At 45.9% G+C, this 20,968-nt stretch overlaps 1 protein-coding gene across 1 annotated transcript; it reads right to left on the bottom strand.

The window, feature by feature from the left end:
• Window positions 1–184: 184 nt before the first annotated feature.
• On the bottom strand, window positions 185–16,503 carry prkcg (protein kinase C, gamma). Its single transcript, XM_040164142.2, has 17 exons — window positions 14,597–16,503; window positions 13,336–13,582; window positions 10,827–10,858; window positions 10,648–10,730; window positions 9,682–9,793; window positions 9,036–9,164; window positions 8,787–8,943; window positions 8,332–8,533; window positions 7,775–7,975; window positions 6,163–6,336; window positions 5,736–5,827; window positions 5,213–5,275; window positions 4,977–5,115; window positions 3,912–3,992; window positions 3,639–3,746; window positions 3,174–3,314; window positions 185–2,318 (listed from the first exon to the last, which is right to left on the bottom strand). Exons 2-17 carry the CDS (start codon window positions 13,575–13,577, stop codon window positions 2,157–2,159), a joined length of 2,118 nt encoding a protein of 705 aa, XP_040020076.2. The 5' UTR covers window positions 13,578–13,582; window positions 14,597–16,503; the 3' UTR covers window positions 185–2,156.
• Window positions 16,504–20,968: the final 4,465 nt, after the last annotated feature.

Genomic DNA, 20,968 nt, shown 5'->3' with positions numbered 1-20,968 from the left:
GTCCGAGTGTATGTGTGTGCGCGTGCACATGCTTGAGATTGCAGTTTTGGGTGTGAGCGTGTGTGGAAGTGAGCGAGCGTGACACAGGGGCGTGAGGAGGAGACCAAGCGAGAGGCTCTGCATGTTCGTTCCTCGGCAGCCTCGCACACAACCCGAATGAAAGACTTTGCTGGTATCGTTTCATGATTTTTTAAAATATTTTTATTTATTTACAGCAGAAACAAAAAAACTGAAGTTCACTCTGACAGACACATGTATTTTCTTTTGTTTTATTATTGGTTGGTTCATCGTCTTGAGACACTTGTGACACTTGACCTCAAGCCAAACCGAGCCGAGCCATCAGATGAACTTTTATAGTTGTCCATTTTAAAAAGGGACACACATGTGCACTTATTGAAAAACTGCCAAGGCGTTATTCCCGCCGGATGAGAGATGATTGTAATCACCAATATGTTGACATAGAATTTAAAAGAAGAATGAAGAAGACTGAAGATGAGTCAAAGAAAACAGATTTGTGTGTGAAACAACCAGCTGGTTTGTGAGATAAGAGCGCTGGAAAGGGATTATTAAACTGTATGTTTGCAGCCACCTGCCCTGCTCAGATAGCGGTTAATCAGTTTTCCATGTATTGAACAGTCCAAGTGAGGCTGACTTCTAATTATGCCTAATCAATGCTGTGAGTGCGTCATAACGCAGCAAAAAGCTTTACGGCTCACGCGTCAAAAATGATGAAGTACTTGCAACTGTATAAGCATCTTGAAAACATTATTAAAGGTCTATTTTCAAAGACTGTATTTACATAATTGGGTGTGGATCGACGGTGGCATCAATAAGCACGGATACTCTGTATTGCAACGCAGTTAGCGGCAAAGCTCGGTGGAAAATAATGGAAAAGACATGTGAAATAAAAGCCACGCAGGCCGAAACGTGGCAGTGACAATAGAGTCAGGCAGAGAAGGAATAAGTGCCGGAGGGGCACCGCGGGCTGCATTAACCGTCAACTGAGGTCATCGGTCTGATGTTAAATTCAGAGGTCGAGCCGGGCCAGAACTATCTGACGGAGCTCTTCCAACGAAAGAAAGTCTGTTAAAAAAAAAAAAAAAGGCCACTCGCTCAGTTTGACTTGTATTCAAAGTGTCAACACTCACAGAAAGAATATTTAGTAAGACACATTGGGGTGCTGTGTAGGACACACGATTCCACTGGAATAAACCTGCTAAGAAACAACTGACCAGCTGTGTGACCTGTGTAGCCGTTTCAGGAAAAAAACACTTTTCACGTCACTAAACGATTTTTAATCCTCACAGGGAACGTTTGAGATGAATTTCTTTACGCATGTATAGCTGCATAAATCTAGTGTGTCAAAGCAATTCATTCTAAAAACACTGCATGCATTTTCTCAGGTTCGTACTACAGTATTCTTTTATCGAGTCAAGGGTTGTCTTAAAAAACAACGTGATCTCCAAAACCTGTTCGTAAAAATGTATACGAAAATCTTGAACATACAAATTCGTAACAATACCTACGACCTGCCGGTGGTTAACCCCGCCCCTTGAGTGAACAACATGGCAGACCATGTCGGATTCTTGAGTGAACGTCTCTCCGCCATGTTGGATTTTTTGAGGGGGTTAGGGTTAGTATTCTATTCTTACAAGTTAACATTGATTTCTCGTTAAAAATCATTACACGTTTATTTTACATCGTTAGACTTCACAAAGTGTGTTTACGGGGTGCAGGTCCCCATTCACTTTGAATAGAGTGACGTCATCAGTTGCAGTCTGTATTTATTTAGTATGTATCACTACGAATTTGTATGTTCAAGATTTTCGTATACATTTTAACGAACAGGTTTTGGAAATCAGGCTGTACAAAAACCTCTAACATGAAAATCAATAGTATTACGCAGGCTTTGTTTGCGTGGCTAAAACATATTCTGTGACTATCAATATATATATAATGCATCCAACAAAGAGTGCTTAAATATAAAGGTGTCTTGGCTTTTTCTTGTAAACGTCAGAATTTGGTTACGAGACATGTCTTGAATAGTTCTCATCTTTGAAGATATTTTTTTCGATAAAACTACTATCACGGGGACGAACAGGCTATTTTGGACAACACTCGAGAGGGCGTTGTCGGAGCAGCTTCGGAAGCCATTTTCAAACCGCCGTGAGTGGCGAGGGGGCAAAGTCGGGGTTCTGGAAGGTGAAGCCCTGGAAGTCCTCCTGGTCGATGGCCGCTAGCACATCCGGGTCGGAGGGAGTGAGTGCCGGCGGAGCTGCTGTGAAGAAGTTGTCAAAGTTTTCTCCTTTCCTTCCACCCTGATGAAGAAGAGGAGAGCATCAGCGTGCACTTTCACACAGATAAATATCGGATATCGAGCATACGCACCACTATCTTCCTCCTGAAACAAAGAACGCAATTATTAAAAGACTCTACCCACGCATCTCTTTTTCTCACCCACACCCTCGTTTTCTCTCCAATGAACTCTGTTCCACACCTACGGTGGAACAAAAAAAAAAGGCTGCTCACGTCTCCTTTGCTGCCCCTTGACAGCCGCGGTGCCCGATGATGTGAATATCATTTGGCTAATGGGTCTGGCCTCTAACCTCCGAGCGTACTCAGCTCACCCAAAGCACATCTCACTCTCGGCCAGCGGGGCCCAAAAAAATTGGCGTGCGGTGGGCTAATGATGGCGGACAATTTACATATAGCAGGCGTAGGCGGGACCCCGAGGTCAGGGGGTCCCGCCTGTTATGACTGGGCTGTCTGTTCCTGAGCGCTCAAAGCTCAACTCGAGAAAAACCATCAATGGGGATGAAAGAGATTCAAAGAGACAGGAACTGGAAAGAGTGGGAGGGGGGGGGGGGGGGGGGGGGGGAGACACGGACATTTGGGATGAGAGGAGAAGAAGAGGGGGAGAAAAGGCCAACACAAGGAGGACGTCTGAGTGAGGAAGACGTGCTGGGAAAGGAGGGGAGGTGTGGGAGTTTGAGAGAGACGAGACAGATGGAAGAAAGTGACAGCTACAATTCCCTAAAAGTGTCCTTGGAGAGAGAGAGAGATAGAGAGAGAGAGGGGGGGGGGAGAAACAGGCCAGGAGAATGACATAAAAAGAAAGAAAGAAATACAGAAAGAAGAGTCTACGGAGTCTTTAGTCCATCTGTTTAACTGACAGTTCTGGGCTTGAAGGGCGCCTGGATCTCCAGTCTCTCCAGGCGGTCCCAGTCAATCCAGCGGAAGAATGGATGCTCCTTGATCTCGGTCTGGGCATCCTCTCCTCCGCCCAGGCGCTTGGCCGGGTGCTTCGTCAGGAGCTTGGGAAAAAGCATGGACGAGAAGGTGAAAAAGTCGGTCTGGCCAGCTCTGCCTCCCAGTCTCTAAGCCTCTAAGTTAATGGCTGCTCGATCCCATGTGAGAGCGGCATTGCTCTTCTCATCTCTCTCAGCGAGACAGCAAATGAGCGCATTTCCTAAAATGATGCACCATTACTCGAATTACTCGGAAATGTGCATGTTTAACCGTTTTAGTATTTATTTAAATCGCAGATGAAGTCATTTATGACTTTCTGAATTACATTTGCAGTAGTCTTAACTGTCTTTGTGCTAAAAGGTCCACGAGTCAGGAAAATGTCAGCTTACTCCCTTGCAGATGGAGACAGCCTCACGAGTGAGACTTTTGGGGTAAACCACACTCTGCTCCATGATGGACTGAAACAGCTCCTCCTCGTCAATACCATCGAATGGGGGCTGGAAGCAAAAGAGAGAAAAGGGAGAAAAAAAAAAGAGAGTAACCTGTGGGAAAATTCAAAGCAAATATGTTGAAATCAAAGTTCTCTTGAGAGTCCTTTGAAGAGCTTACAAAGGACGAAGCACTGGAGGCTTAAGGTTCTGTGCACACGGCTCTATTGTTACCTGTCCCGCCAGCATTTCATACAGCAGAACTCCATAGGACCACCAGTCTACTGCTTTATCATAGGGCTGGTAGGCCACGATCTGAAAGGGGTGGAGAGAAACATCAGAGACGATCAAAGGGATCGGCAGTGAGGAGATAAAGAAGAAAGAAAGACGGCGTCGTAGCAGTTGGCTCCAAGCGGACGTGCAGCTACATCGCACGAAGAGAGAGAGAGGAAAGTGTGGTATTAGGGAGGGTAAATGTATGAATGAGCTCAGGAAAAATAAATCAACACGTGACTCTGGATTTGGGGGGCTCGGGGGGGGGGGGGGGCGGCATACGAGGGAACAATTGCCAGCCCCTGGGGAAATATATTGTATCTCTCCCAAAATGGCAGATGGAGGAGAATCAATGGGTGTTTACATAACAGAGTCAATACCCAGGGGTACCATAGCAAGGTTTACGATATCAAAGACAGTCACACCTTCTCGTTCCCCCTCTACTGGGTCCGTCTGCTACGAGAACGACAAGTCCATAAACCAAGCCAGCTGAATACCTACTTCAGTCGCTGTCTGGATGGTGTTTGTTAAGGATTTCTGAACAAAGGGATTCACACACACACACACACACACACACACAGGACAGACGTCAAACATTATACAGCGAACAATTTAGCATTTCAAAAGGGTAATGAGGAAAAATTTGCATCATCATCGATGAAATCCTTTTGAGATTAAGTTGCAGGGTTTTTTGTTACTCTCGAGGGAGTCATTCACCCCAAGTAAGCGAAAGGTAAACCCAATCGTCTCTGAAGGACGATCATTACGTCAATTCCATGTCCCCATCGCGCGGGCACGGGCCAACGCTAATTGAATCGTGTGCAGCTAATTTCTCAAAGATGCTGACAAGGTCAGAAAGGACGAATCAGAGACGAGGGGGAGCCTCAGCGCAGCGTCCCGCCGTCGCGCAGCAATGCCAAAGAGGTCGAGCAGACGAAGAGGGACGAGACGAGGGGAGGCGGGGGGGGAGGAACAGACGAGGGGGGAGTTCAGTAGACCACCATGTGAGAGCAGGGCTCGGCGTACCTCGGGGGCGATGTAGTCAGGGGTGCCGCAGAAGGTGCGCGTGGTGTCGCCCTCCATCAGGCCCTCCCTGCACATCCCGAAGTCGGCTATCTTTATGTGGCCCTCGCTGTCGAGCAGCACGTTATCCAGCTTTAGATCCCTGAGAAAGAGCAAACGGACCGCACGGGGTATGAATCACGCGAGGGTGACAGTACCGAAAACACAGGCCGCGTCAGACGATGGGCTCACTCCTCTACCTGTAGATGATGCCCTTGCTGTGCAGGAAGAAGAGGCCGACCGCTATCTCCGCTGCATAGAACCTGCAGGCGGAGAGGAGATGGATCACTACTGGTTGCTTTACCCTTTTAGAAAATGGTCCAAGGTTTTTTTTTAGCGAGGAGACAGGAGAGCAAATTCAAGAGGTTGATGAAAGGGAAAGAAACCAAGTAGATGAAAGGATTAAAGACGCAGGGCTGGGAATGAGCAACAAGGTAAGAATTAGTTTCAGATGATCAAAGATTATTGATTAGATGAAAAGCCCACAAGAGGGAAAACGTAGATAAAAAAAAGATGAGCTAAGTGGGAGGAGAGAGCCGGGGGAAAGAGAAGAGGGCCGGTATGACATTTGATCACTTTTCATGAGTCTCCAGGTATAATGAACAGAGCTGAGAGAGGAGAGTGTATGTAAAGCATCAGAGGATGAAAGGCAGGCAGGAAATGAGACGCCGCAGATGAACATTGTTCTTTAAGGTGAAAGAAGGGAGCTTTTCGACTACATACGCTGCATGGGGCTCTTTGAACTTGCCGACTATCTGAATGTGAAACATCAGGTCTCCTCCGTTGACGTATTCCATCACATAATACAGACGGTCCTGCAAAAACAAAATACCCCCCGCGCCCCCCCCCCCATACACACATGAATACACTGTACATACTCCTCATACATAATCACCTCCTGTACAAATGAAACAGCAATCTGTTAAAACCTCCTCCAGGACCAAGGACCTTATTAAAGAAAGCAAGCTAATTAGTTAATAAATTAATTGAAATTTTCAGGCAGGCTTTATTGAAACGACTCCAGGGAGGACTACAAGGCCAGAATGTCAGGCAGGTTTACGGACGATTTAGAGGGGTGGTTCATTTAGCAGCCCTGTATACCCTCAACACACACACACACACACACACACACACACACACACACACACACCTCAGTCTGGAAGGCGCAGTAGAGAGATGTGAGGAAGTGAGGGCGAGAGGAAAGCGCCAGAACCCTCCTCTCCACCATGGCGCTCTCCGTGTCCTCGTCCTGGAAGAGAACGTCTTTCTTCAACACTTTCACGGCAAACAGACGCTCGCTGCCTCGCTCCTCCGCCAGCAGCACCTGAACCGAGACAGGCAGAGCAGAGACAGCTGCCGTCACATGAAAACAATCCCGAGCATTTTGAATTCTTCAAACCGGCTGAACGCAATCCTCACAGCTAAAAAGAGATTTTTTTTTTTTACATTCAAAATTCACTTTAGAAAATTCCTCTTGTAGTTCACAGTGCAAATCATCAAGCTCACCTCTCCAGGTGGAATCCCGCATGTGCCGTGATGCTGTCGCTGTTTTTTAGGTCATTGTGTTATGAGAGACTTGGTGCTCCAGTTAGGAGACAACTAGTTCAGCTGTTTCAAAAAGAACGATGTGCTTTTGAGGCACATTTACAGTAGTGTGTGCATTTAATGGATCGTATCAATTGCCGCGCTAAGCCGAGACTGAAGTGACCAGCATTGGAAAATACGAATGTACGGGTTGAAGGGTGACAAAAAATAATGAGAGAGTTGTCACATGGCATCCACAAATGAGTGAGCAGGTTGAGGAGTCTGCACGTTTGGTCCTCCCTGTCGGATGTCATAGCTTTCAGGAGAGCGGCTGTGACGGTCCCCCGGCCAGCGGGAACAGAGGATCTCACTTCACCAGCAGGGAAAACGACATGGTGTCATTTTCAGAATTCAATGTGATTACACAACGGTGCTCGTGCAGTGTGCTGCACATGTCAATGTGTGCCTGCGTGTCTGTGTGTGTGACTGTGTGTGCGGTCCCACTGGTGAACTGCGACCGCCCCGTCCCCCGATCTAGTCTCTTGCTCTGATTCGTGTTCCCATGAAAATGGAACTCATCCCCCTCCAGAACATCCCGGATCTCATTAACACAATCATGTACTTTCCCTGTTTCTTGTTACCCAACTTCCTTGTGGTCATTTTGTCATTTCCCAAAGTACAGTAATCCTTCCCTCTTCTTTATCTTTGTCTGTCGGGGTCGGTCTCTCCTTTCTTGGGTCTCGCTTTTTTTTTTTTTTTCCTTCACATTACGTAAGTTGATTCTATTCCTCTTGTCCTCTGTAGACTCTCCTCTGACAGTTATGAAACAGCACAGGGGAGAATCAGAGGAGGAGGAAGGCCTCAAAACTCACTCACACCCTCTCTCTCATTATGCCTCATCTACTGGGGAATGAAAGAGAAGACGAGGAGCAGAGACACCTCCAGGAGGACTGTGTGGCGCGTGGGAAGCCAGCCAGCGAGCCACAGCTCACGACTGCTGACCACACAAAAGAAGCCAGGGGTTAAATGAATCATGTGGCAGTAGTAGGAGACACAACGAGTGTCTGTGTTGGTGGGGGAAGAATATTCCGCTCACGAGCTGCTGTGTGAAATGCCACTTGAAGGTCAGCTCCTTCAAATCAATTAAAGCCAATAACAATCTTTGTTGGCCAACTCATGAACAGCCTCTTTGATTTAACAGTACGAGCGGGAGGCGACACTCTCTTGCCGAAGTTTACCTTGCCGAAGCTGCCTTTGCCCAGCACCATAAGGAAGTTGAAGTCGAGGATGCCCACTTGGACCTTGGCGGGGCCGAGGGCGTGGACCGGTGGACAGGGGGGCAAAGGGCTCGGGGACAAAGCCGCTGGGAATGGTTCGGACAGCGCGGCGGCGGGGAGCGCATGAGGCAGGGACGGTGTGGTGCCGTCCAACTGAGGCTCCTGGAGGACACAAAAAACTTGACAAGCTTAGTTTCTCGATGACAAGTCGGAACAATCCTGCACCCTGGTGGAGACACAGAATAACGAGGAGGGAGTGGAGCACATCTAATCTGTTATCTAATTAGGCAGCTACAACGTGAGGCATGAATCGTCCTGTTTTCTCACATATAATGGGATCAACATCACGACCCGGTGCGAGTGGTGGCAGCTGTTGTATAATAGATGTAGGTAATTATAGGCTGATGAAGGCCAAGGCTTGGCGATGAATGGTCATAAACACGGTCAAAACATTACCAAACCGACCTTTTGGTCCACATTAGTAGAGACTGACGGCCGTAACGAGGTGCGTTCCCTACCTCCAGGTCTGGGTCGGGCACGGGGATGTTGTAGTACTCTCCCTCATCTTGGGCCAGCAGTTTGAACCAGCCGCTGATGGGACGCCTGAAGATCTCACTCACCCCGAACGACAGCGCTCCCATGAAATCGTTCCTGGACGTGCGGTCCCAGTCCCATACCTCCACGGAGAGACGCCTGTCCCACTGGGGGCCGCGCACTGAGCTGTGGAGACACAAAACGAAGGTGTTGTCTCACACAAAGATACAAGGAAATCTACGTTCTTTTTTTCTGTTTCACCTTTTAAAGATGATCATGATTTCAAAGGCAATTTCCAAATATATAAATTCTCCTGAATATTGTAAAAATCCTTAAATAAAGAATTATACTTCTTAGTTTTTGTTCTTGTTGTTATGACTCAGTAATTCCAAGAACCGAATACATTTTCCGTCTTGAATTAAAGTTCAGGAGGACTCACAAGGTGAAACTCTCGTTCCAGATGGGATTGAGTGTTGAGCGGATGGTCTTGGTCTTCTGTTTGCTGTGGCTCTTTGGGTCTGGAATCAATTTCAGTTTGACGTACGGGTCCGATAGGCCGTTTGGATCCATGGGCATCAGGTTACGAGCCTCCCGCACTGAAGAGAAGGAAGAGGAGCAGATAAATCCTTGGTGACCTGTGTGATCCTCCTACTCGGTTTAGTGACCGAGATCCAGCTGGTCCTCTCACCTGTGACAAAGACGTCCTCCTTCTCTCCTCTGACGGTAAGGTGGATCCGTCCTCTCTTCTCCGTGTGGTCCTGACCGCAGAGACTGGGAACACTGGTCTCACATCGCCGATGGACGTTCATGTCACAACCTCAGTTAAAAAGACACACACACACAAGTTTGATGTATAGGTGACAGGCAATAGCAAGTTAACAAAAAATCAAATGTATCACATTGACTGCTAAATAAAGCAAGTAAATATATATGCTGTGTATACACATATCTTGCGTGTGTTACTTTGGGTCCTAAAGGAAACAAAATTGTCTCTCAGTAACGCGACAGCTCACTAATGTTGCAATAAACTCAATATTTTTACAGGAGGTTGTGTTTGACTATTCCTCTGCCAGACACAGTCACTTTGTGGAGGCTCCGCTGGTTCCCAAACTCCTAATCTAATTCCCTGCAATGAAGGGAATAAGTGTATTTCCCCAAATACCCCAATACATAAACTTAACAAAGTCAACTCCAAATTTTAAAATCAAATTTTTTCTAGAGCAGCTTTATTTCCCCAGAATGGAGGCGAATCCCAATAATGTACACGTGTGAACTGATTACTATCTAACGCACACAGACTGAAAACGCTGCCGCGCGTGTGTAGGGAAACTCACAGCCACATTTCATGCCCTGGTGTATGAGGCCGTACAGAAGCGAGCCGCAGTGGTCGCAGAAGGTGGGACTGGAGTAAGTCTGCACCTTAAACATGTGTTGAGTCTTCAGGTCCTGAAACACAACACAGATAAACCTGCATTGAAAACACACACAAACACACACACACACACACACACACACAAACACACACACACACACACACACACACACAGACACAAACACACACACAGCATGACCATGGCGGAACGCACTGACATTCACACACGTAAACGCGTGAGTATGATTAGTGGAGAGATGTTGAGTGGGGTATTCATGGACAAACCAATTAGATTCCTCCACTGGGAGAGGACATATAAATGAGAGTGCATCTAGGCTGTGTGCCTGTGTGTGTGTGCTGTGCAGAGAGGGATGAATCATTTTTATCTCTCCACAGCTCATCAGACCCCACCGCTCTCCACACACCAACTTCTCCGAAAATGTTTTTCCCTCTGAGGCGCTATTTAAAGACGCCATCACGCTGTTTCTCCTCTCCGTGTGTGTCCTTGTCACTCTTTCTTCCTTTCTTTTTGACACACACATGCTCCCCTTGACCTGATTTCCGAGACACTTAATATGGCTGCCGTGAAGAAGAAAACAAGGAGACAAATCTCCCTGAAATCCTCAAAATATCACAGAAAGGAAGGCCGAGCAGTCATCTGCTCTCTCTCTTCTGTCTGTCATCAGCCGCTCCACCTGCATCTCCTCCACTCTCCATCTCCAAATGGTTTGGTAGGACGACATGACAGGAGAGCAGACGCCACAGTTGGGACAAGGCGGCCTGATGTGAGGGATGCACGGATAGACGGATGAGTCATGCACGTCAGGCATGGAGAGGATGGCTGCTATGATGACGACGGGCTAAACCTCGACGGAAACGGAACGCAGGGAGCAAAAGGAAGGTGAAAGTAAACGGCACATCTGCTCACATCGGGTTTGGGGCCCGCCACGGAGCCGGGGCAAGTGAAGGTCACAAACTCGTGGCATCTTTTGTGAACCACAAAACTGCAAACTGGAAGAAAAAACACAGAGAACAACACCCAGCGGGGAAATTAACAGAGGAGAACATCTACTGCAGAAAAGGAGGAATAACTGGTTTTGTCTTTACCTTGACATTGGAATCCCTGTTTGCCGATGCCCCTGAGGGAAAAAGGCACATGGATTAAGAGACAAAGTAAGAATACGTTGTTTCCAAGCCAGCAGAGTGTAGATTTCACTGCCAAGACAGATGGTGCTGCTGCAATGTGATAAGTTACAATACAAGTTGAGACTCATCAAAAAGCACACCCACTTGATAGACAAAGCCATTGTGTGTGAAATTTGTGGATCTTTAAGCCACACTGCTGACCAGGTCAAGTGGTGTCAATCCTTGTCATATACACACACACACACACACACACACACACACACACACATTACACTAACACAACTCTCCTCTTTTAAGAACCGCTGTGTTGGCTAGTTTCCAGTGTCTCCTTAGAGCTTTAATTGAATAATTAAAGCCATTGATTGACCAAAGTGTCCACTCAGCAGCTCGCCTGCTGTGAATCAAGTTTTCATTAGAAAGGCAGACAAACAAAATGCCCCTGAGAGCTTCTCCACAATGCTGCCGGAGCTCCCAGAGGTTCACAGGAAACTGACCCTAATCACTGATTTAAAATGCGTTCAACATTTGTCTGGGTAATAACTACAGATTGCTTTGCACGGGGTGATCCGATCCTTGATCAACATGCAACCCAAGTCTCTGTCTGCAGCAGCCTCAGTGTATCAGGTCAGTTCTGCTTTTCGACCAGCAGAGAGCATTAGAGGTCCAAAGATAGATTTGGAGCAGACGGCTACTGTTGCTTCTTGGCCAGATATCACAGGGAATTTAATGCATTTCAAGTTTAATGATGCATTAGAAAACCTATGCAAATTGAAAAAAAGGTGCCATAAAAACAAGAAAGAGCCCTTATATATGTCACGGTTAGTAACACCAGTGCTTCTACTAAAACAAGTGTGAACATCTGCTGTATAAAATACCTGTTAGATGTGTCCTTTGATCGGTGATGTATGACCATTGAGAGCAGCAGGTCAGGGACTCACACTGAACTACGACACCTTCATGTCTCTTAGACAATTACAGTTGAAATGTTGATGATAGGTGAAGGAGCCACACGTGGCACAAACCAAACCCCTTTACGACTCTAAATACAACAAAATTACACTTCAAAAATGCTTGCTATCGTTTCTAAGTCTTTTAATTAATCTACCAATTGCCTCCAGGGCTACAATTCCCACATTGAGAGCTGCTGCTCTAACACTCTGTGGGAAGGAAAGAAGTTTTTTCACTCTGAACTGTGCTGCATGCAGCCAAGACAGTTGGAGAAATGTCCTGAAAGCCTCCCAGAGGCTACTGGCAAATGCACTGCCCTGTGTCCAACATACAGCACCAGCATATGTCCAAACACACACACACACACACACACACACACACACACACACACACACACACACACACACACACACACACACACACACACACACAGCTTCACTGGAAAGAGCAGCTAACTGCATGGTTGTTTGCATGGATATTCTTGAACCCAAATGCTTGCATGTCTGAAATCATTTACTCAAGTGCTCCATCTCAGTAACGTTTTCAGGCATTGGCCATTTAATAGTTTTTAGATGTATTTTCACTTGATTTTATTTGCATTGCCTACTATTTTTTAGAATAGTTTTCATATTCTGCTATTAAGCTGTAAATTGTTTGCCTGGTTAAAAACCACGTGTCTTCAAATACTTCAAAAACCAGCTTTAAAAAATGCACTTTTCCAAATTCCAATTTATCCAATGATTATGAAAGTGTTTTAAAATACAACTTTAGAGTTTTAATTTGTTTTGTTGATTTAAGAGTTAATTTCATTGCTTATACTTAATAAAAATGTTCACTATCAAAGGTTTTTGGGAGGATTTTTGAAAGCAGAACCCTCCAACGCTTTCTGATGAGGCATTCTGCTGTTGTGGTATTTACGGTACACCAATTTTAATTCCATAATGTCTTTTTTGGCACTGCAGGAGCTTGGCTAGGTCTGAAAAACAAACACAAATGGGCAGGATCTAATTTAAGTTTCCAATGAGTTGCATTATGGGAATTGTAAGATGCAGCATTTTTGGAGCTTTGTTCATGCTCCAGAATAATAGTCATTTAGACCAGTGCTTCGGTGGATTTTTGGAGTTCCACATCTTTATGGAAGGGAAATACCTTAAACATCTAAATAATTCTTCCCCCGCGGCTGCCTGCGCGTGTCTGTATATGTGCATGCGTACTGTTGCTGGCAAAAATGTCCTAATTGAGATGTGGCTCGTGTGTATACGTGGGTCTGCATGTGTGTGATGAAGCTCCTCGAGTAACTGCTGTACTGTGTGGGCTGAAGGTGAGGACATGTGCTCAGATCAGGTCAGTGTGGTAGGCCGGTTCTCCAGCAGGCAGCTGCAGCTAGTTTAAGAGAGAAGGAGTGCAAAGAAAGTCAGGCTGAGTATAGTGGGATGCGTGAGGAGGCGGCGGCGGCGGCTTATGAACCGCTAAGTTGGTATCTGTGTAAATGTGCAGCTGTGTGTGTGTGTGTGTGTGTTACCAGATGAAGTCAGTGCAGTGGCTGCAGAACGTGGGCTGTTTGAAGAAGCGGGCAGTGAACTGGTGGTCTTTCACCTCCACGATCCTCTTGTGTTTGAGCGCCCCCCTCCTCTGGAACACGGGCACCCTGGCTGGAGGGGAGAGGGGCGAGGGCAGCGGGGAGACACCGGGGGAGGTCGCCGATGCTGGAGAAGCCAGTGTCAACGGGGCGAGGGAGGGGGGAGGGGACACCGGGATGGACATGTTGCCTGAAAGATACAGTATAAAGGGGAGGAGGGGGGGGTGGATGAGAGTCAGTGAGGAGGGTATAGTTACGATACAGGCGAAAGACCTTGAACAAGGAAGAGGGGAGGGGAGGAAGCAATGACAGGGGAGGAAAAGAAGGAGGAGGGGGGGGGGGGAACTGGAATGGGTCATGGTAGCAACAGGAGTCGTAATGATGGCACGTGGGACGCACGGCGCCGCGAAGGAGGGCGTGATGGAGAGAACGATCGAGAAAGAACAGGAAGTGCAGAAGAAGATGGAGGGAGTAGAGGGATGGTGACGCGTTGGGTGATAGAGAACAGAATGGTTAAATGAAGGACGTGGAATAAGGAGACAGAACCCTCCTAAGAGACTCGGAGACGCTAAACGATTAGTGCAACTCACTGATTGTCCTAAATACCCCGTGTCCATTGTACCTACATGTCCCTGCCGCTTATATCTCTATCCCCTCGGCAGCGATGACTAAACCAACCTCACATCCTGGTCATTATGTCAACTGTGCCTCCTGTTGCCATGTCGACAACTCCCCAAACTGCTCCCATATTAGAGCGTGTATTCTATGTCCGCTTCCAGCTTCCAGCATGCCCCTATTAGCAACGAGTTCCATTTCAGAAGGAAAGTTTGGACCTGAATAATATGTACATGTCTACAGGGAACGTGATGCCCGTGATGTATAATAGCAAAACATCATCTGCTGAGATTGTGGCAAGAGTTGCACACATCTTAAATAAGGAATGAAACCCCCAAAGAGATTTAATGAATAAATAAATATGCCCATAACAACAATTCAAAAAAAACAAAAAAAACATGCCAGATGAAAATCTGATGAAATGATGGTTTCTCAAAAAAAGGAAGCAGAAACTAATCAGTCAAAATGGTGTAGGAAGAAGAAGGTGAGAAGGTTGGAACAGTGCTCAGAAACTTGTAAATGAATTTAAGCAAGAAATATGTATTCAGAAAATGTGTGCATATGGCAAAAAAACACAAAGTTGTAATACCTGAATTTTGGGCGATTTTGGAGGAATAGCTTGACTTAAGGACAGCTTCCTTCTCTTCCTCCTCCCTTTCTTCTCCTTGTTGGGCTCACTTCAAAAGAAAGGGTAAGGTGTCACACCTGTAGCTGGCTATCTCAATAAAAAGCAGATGAAGACGGTGCTTTAGTCAAAAAGAATCAGCCAAAAATATAAAATTAAATAAAAATAATTTACAAAAAAGCCAAAGCAATAAGCGATTCAAGTTTTCAATGGACCAAAGATAGAAGAGGGAAGCGGTGTGTATATCCGTTAACCCAGAGGCAGGGTGAGGAGGAGGACAAAACAGAGAGGTGGTATTCTCTTTCCAAGATTGACTCTGTTTTTACTAAGAAGATGAGAGATGTAGCAAGAGAAAGAAAGAGAGAGAGGACGAGGAAGACGAAGGGAGAGAGAGAGAGAGAGAGAGAGAGAAGAGCGATTGAGGGGAACAGGCAGCGATTCATTTTTAAATCTGGGTTACTTCTCTCAGGAGAGGGTGAGGGAGGTACAGGAAGGAGGACGGATGAGACAGAAGCTGCCATTTTTGCCACCAACATTACAGTATGGACAAGCGAGCGCCAACTGTCTCTCACTTCCTCTAGTGCCAGATGGACGGAGGGAAGGACGGGGAGAGAGCGAGAGAGAGAGAGAGAATGGCGTCTGGAAGAAAACAGAAGAGAGCTTCAGAGGTGCATTAACCGACAACTAGAACCGGAAATGACTGCTTAGAAGACTTGAGTATCAACGGGCCTGTGAAATAAACAACCCCGTTAGCTTTTCTCTGCTACGGAGCCGCTAAAAGCATTTTTATTGCGTCTACAATTGGTCCTGAGATCAGAGCGGAGACGTGACAAGGCAGCCCCAGTGTGCACTGAAACCAGGTCAGCTAAGCCTGATGGGAAGACGGTCACCTAGAGGGAAAACCTGTTTGTCCATTGATCGCCCTCACATTGTCAAGGACACACACACACACACACGTGTTTGTATCAACATCTGCGTTGTATTATCTGAGGCACAGGAACAGTGTATCTTTCTAATATTTGTATCGCTTTCATTAATGAATCCCAAACAAAGCTGTAAAGAAAAAGTTTAACATTTTTGGGGATTCACTTATTTGTTTCCTTGCCGAGAACAAAACACATCTGGTGTGTGTAAGAAGCAGCAGCTGGTTGGCTTAGCTAAGCATGAAGCACCAGCACCTCTGAAAGCTCACAGATCAACATAATCCCCACACAAATCAACTGTACAAACACGTCATGCAACGTGCTAATCAATGTCTCATTTGCAGCCTTTATGCTAAGCTAAGCTAACCAGCTACTCTAGCTTCATAGTAACTGTACAGACACGAGAACGGTATCGGCCTCCTACAACTCTCAGCAAGAAAGTGAATAAGTGTATTTCCCAAAATGTCCAATTATCCCTTCGACCCCGCAACTCGATGGCTCGACGCACACACACAGAAACCCACACACACACACACACACAGAATTAATCACATTCCATGTGTGCACGTGATCTACGGGACAATCTGCGGGAGGAGGGAGCAGCAGGCGGGTGCGGGGGACGAAGGGGTGGATTGTGGTGGGACGGAGAGACCGGCAGCGGGAGCGAAGGGTTGAAGGTCTAATTGATGGAAATGTAGGTTATTAGTCTCCTGATGAGGACACTGGCAGGGAATTAATTAACAATTATAATTAGCTAAGATTGTTAGAGAGCAAAATGGTGTCAGCCAACAAGATAAGCGTGAGCTAGCGTGCATAAGCCCGTGTGTGTCGTTATTACTGTATGTGTGTACTGAAAGCCTGCGTGAACAATGATATACATGTCATTTCTGCATTAGTCATGCTGAACTAGCAGCTGATTGGAAATGATGGGGGGGGGGGGGGACTTTCCTCACACACAAACCGTCACCAGACCGCTCGCTATGGAGCCGCCGTCCACGTCTTCATTGGAGTCTTATCTCCAACCAGTCACGTACTTGTTCTTGTTGTCACAAAAAAAAAAAAAAAATGCGGAAGTTGTCCTCACATAGTGTGAGAGAAAAAACAAAAGGGGGGCGGTGGGGGCCACAGAAATAGGAGCTGGTAGGCCGTGCACTGCTCAGAAATCAGCACATTGAAAAACAAAGCACACGAGCGGCTCACAGCGTCTCCGCTGCACGCGGCGTGATGAGTAAGCACTTGTGAATATAAAGTGTCCGTATCAGTGTGCGTTTGCGTGCCTATCGGAGCGCGCTGCACAGTGTGTGATCACGGGCCACGAAAGCGAGCTGGTGTGTGTGTGTGTGTGTGTGTGTTTGTGATACATTAAGGCTGTAAACTAAAAAGACGCTCACACAGCGGCGGAAGGAAAAACATAAGATTGGGCCGGCGCGATTATGACTTGACAGAAAATGATATAAAAGCGCGGATAGAGGGGAAGATAAAATGCAACGTATAAACAAGATGACAACAGAAAAAAAGGACGATTACAGATCAAATAAGAAGACGCACCAACATCCGTCTCTCCACTTTAACAATGATCAATATTCTGTGACAGAACTGGAAGCGTTTGCTGCCATTTCTGATCATGAACACTTTCCCAATGAGCCTCCCTCTCTCCGCTCTCCCTCGTCTCGTTCAGTCTACAGATGGCCGTCTTATTATTTCTGACCACGGCCTAATGAAACAGAAAATCCTCCTTCGGTGGAATCTTTTTTTGGGGGGGGGGCATTTGGCACTTCACCAATTACACGCATCCCTTATTGTCTAACGAACGCTCACTCACGTCGAGCACCGCTTCAACCTGGCTGGCTCGCTGGCGTTCTTTCTCCTCCAATGAAATTAAAGCAAATTGACTTGCCTAACTGTTGTTTGTGGAACCGGGCGAGAAGTGGTGTCTGAGGTAATCATATCCACCCTGTTAAATTCGTCTCTTCAGAACCAATTGGCTCTGTTTGCTTGTATTGGTTTTCTGTTGGGATGTGCTTCTATTTGCTTCCTTTAATGAAGAGTGGTCTACCGTGTTTTTGGAAGGGAGCAACAAACCTCCACGCCAGTCAGATGAGACATTTGGCAGGCGGCGAGGGCTTTCGGCATGGCCTACAAACTCCCAGCGCCGAAGCAAATAAGCCCGCGCTCAATATTTGCTTTACTGCTGACCTGCCTCTCAGCAACAAATACTGCTAAAATAGAAAAATCCTATGGACAAATAAGAGACAGTTGTGTACATTGAATCAAATTTACCGCATGGAGTCATGGATTTCGGTTTGTGGATGGCTTACGAGGGACATTCAAGTATTTAGGAGAGTGGTATAAGGGCTGAAAATACATTAAACCAGTTTAATGTAACATATAACGCCCATGCCTCATGGGTTAATAATCTGCTGCCTTTCCCATTTTCTTTAGTACCACTATGTTACAGGATGTTGTTTTTGCATACTTGTCTGCTGCTTTATGTGCAAAAAGCTGTTGGTTGATTTTGAGGTGAAACTTTAAATTTGAAAAACTGATGTTTTGTGAGAAGATGTGTGAAGAAAACACGGCATTTACACAAAGTAAATGCTACAGTTGTTAACGCTGTTTAACAAAAAATAGTAGTCATTGCCTAATTTCATTTAGTTGCCTATTTTGACATCTAACAGTAGAGAGGAACAGAGGAACATGAACGTTATTCATATTGCGTTGTGTTTCTGACTCCCCAATGAATTTTGAATTTGAACAACTGCTTGAACTAGACAAGCAGAATATTATCATTTCATGATCTTTTTTTATATTCTTTTTTATCTACCTACATAACAACAGTTACCAAGTCCGGCTTGAGCCGTCCAATAGGATTGTGTTATCCTGTGAAAGACGTGTGCTCTATCAAGGTCGGGGCCTTGAGCGAAATGAGTTTGGGGCCGTCGCCAAGCCGATAGATCGTCAACTGACACCAGTGAAACAGGCATGTGAGCTGTTACGCGTTACCATTCACAGTATGTGCAAAACACTAACAAGGACTCGAAGCCTCAGCTGCGAAACCTTCCTTACTTCTGCAGGTGTGGAAGAGAAGGTGCTCAGGGAGGAGGATGGAAGCAGGAGGGCAGGAGATTCGGGGTAAGAAGGGAGATTGGATAATGAGGCGAGAGGAGAACAAGGTAAAGTCTGAGGATATCTTAATCTTCAACCCAGTTGGGTAGGTGGCATTACACACACACACACACGCACACAAAGGCAAACAAGGATGTATGAATCATTTTGTCCAAGATGCGCTGGTAATGTTGCTTCAAACATATCGACGGCTCTTTTGAGGACAGCCAGCACACGTGTATGTAGCCACATACATGTAGCCACACATACTGGCAGAATTTGCATACAAGTACTTAAATTACAGTGTATTCTCTGCGTTTCTGTTTTCTTACAATATCAACTAATTAATCCGTCACCGATTTTTCCAACTTCTCCTCCGACTGCCTGTTTTGAATGGATGATAAGAAAGCATGGACACATGGAAACAGACAGACACACACACGAGGAAAAACAAACGATTATCTCTCACCTAAATACACAGACAAAACAAACAGTGTCGTATCGGCTGTGGGTCAGTTAGCACATTTGTTCCTGACCTCGGTCCAGTGCAGCTCCTGTGAAAACGGCGACAGAGAAAAGAAGCTTGGGGGGGAAGAACGCATGAGATGAAAGAGTTCCTGGGTGGGTTTTCTTTTTCAACTTCAGAGATCAAGCCGATGGGTTGTACAACCCTGCGGCGCTGCACAGATGATGAAAGGGAAACCAAACTCCCCCTCCACATGTACTGCATGTGTGTGATAACAGTGTGTGCAGATGTACGCCGACGACAATTAAGGAATTCTGTGCGTGCATATCTAAAGAGTCCAATGGATTACACATATAAAAGACAATAGTGTCAGCAAAAGCTCAGTTAAACAAAGACATCATCAGTGAAATGCAGTTGAAAAAAAGGACAGATCTTAAAAAAGGGATTAACCAGAGATATAATTAATATATTATAATGTAGAGAACAATGACATGACAGAGTGAGTCGTGGGAAATAGAATTGAAAGGAAATCAAAACAGAGCGACGAAGAAGACCTTGATATTGGCAGAATACTGAGAGAGATGGAGGGTGAGCACAAGGGCCACTGCACCGCATTGCAAGACGCGGTGCTCGTGTCCCTCTAGAGAGAGAGAGAGAGAGAGAGAGAGAGAGAGAGAGAAATCTTTAACCCCTGCACCACAGACATGCGTTATAAATCCCATGGGACCCAGGGGCAGATCAGTATGGGATCAATCTACTGCACCAGGACGCAGCCCTCTCTTTCCATTCATTTCCCAAACACCGCTCATAAGTCACTGTACTGTGTGTGTGTGTGACCATGAAGAGCTGACTGAGGACAGGGTGCTATAAGAGGGAGGAGAAGGGAAAAGGAGGGGCAAAGAATGGAGCAGATATCTGTGTCGACCGCAGTTATTTATCAACAGTCCAGATCTAGATCGTGCGCATTTTACAACTCAAGATAAAAGCAGAGCTGAGCAGCTAGATCGCTAAATGGAATGTACATTTCCTGTATTTTATTTGCATTGAAAAAAAGCTAAAAAGCAAATCCATCACCGTTGGCGTCTAACTGTTGGCTTTAAGATGAATGATGAGTGATAACTCCTCCACGTAGCAGATCAAGGATCCGTTTATCAGCTCCACTTTCCCATCGTAGCCATCAGAGAGAAAAGCATAACACCGACCCCAGATCAGTGTTTTGGGACACCGTGATCATACTGCCTGTAACTCAATCTTATTAGAGCGTTAAGTAATTACTGCATGTACACGCGGTGGCCTCACAATGCAATTAGCCATTAGCCCATCACACTGACAAACCATGGCTAATTAGCAGATCGCAGGCACGCAGGAAGCAGAACAAAACATATTTGATACCCCCATCAACATTCTTGTACAATAGCATGTGTAAGGTACCGTTTAGATGTTTCGACATGCTTGGTTTAGCAGCATTTTTTAAGAACTCAGTCGTATCAGTGACCACGTTCAAAAGTGGTTTTGAGAACAAAGAGATTTCCCCACAGAGGACCAAACAGTGTTGAAACTAGTTCAAATTCAGTTTCACCGTTCTGAGTTTTCGACTAAATTTGACCATGAAACAACCACAACGAAAGAAAATAAAAAGCCATCAATAAAGGTTCCCAATTAAAACATAATTCAAAAGGTCTAAAGATGTCTCCAGAGGAAGCTGCATTGGGGTCAAACTGTTAAAGTTTGTTGTAGCAGAGCTGGTCGGGTGGCTCTGACTCAGCCGCTGTTGTTGAGAGTTGAGGCCGAGTGTTCTGTGTGTTGCTCTCTTTCAGGGTAAAAGAAGTGGATTGTGTTAGG

This window comes from Gasterosteus aculeatus, chromosome 20, assembly GCF_964276395.1.
Source record: "Gasterosteus aculeatus chromosome 20, fGasAcu3.hap1.1, whole genome shotgun sequence".
Classification (NCBI taxonomy): domain Eukaryota; kingdom Metazoa; phylum Chordata; class Actinopteri; order Perciformes; family Gasterosteidae; genus Gasterosteus; species Gasterosteus aculeatus.
This window is presented reverse-complemented; position numbering and strand designations above follow the sequence as displayed.

Excerpts from the sequence above, each read along its gene's own strand:
- prkcg (XM_040164142.2), bottom strand. The coding sequence starts at position 13,577 with ATGTCCATCCCGGTGTCCCCTCCCCCCTCCCTCGCCCCGTTGACACTG. Across the intron at positions 8,944-9,035 it reads GGAGGACGTCTTTGTCACAG|TGCGGGAGGCTCGTAACCTG; the intron begins GTGAGAGGACCA and ends CCTTCTCTTCAG. Across the intron at positions 7,976-8,331 it reads TGCCCGACCCAGACCTGGAG|GAGCCTCAGTTGGACGGCAC; the intron begins GTAGGGAACGCA and ends TGTGTCCTCCAG.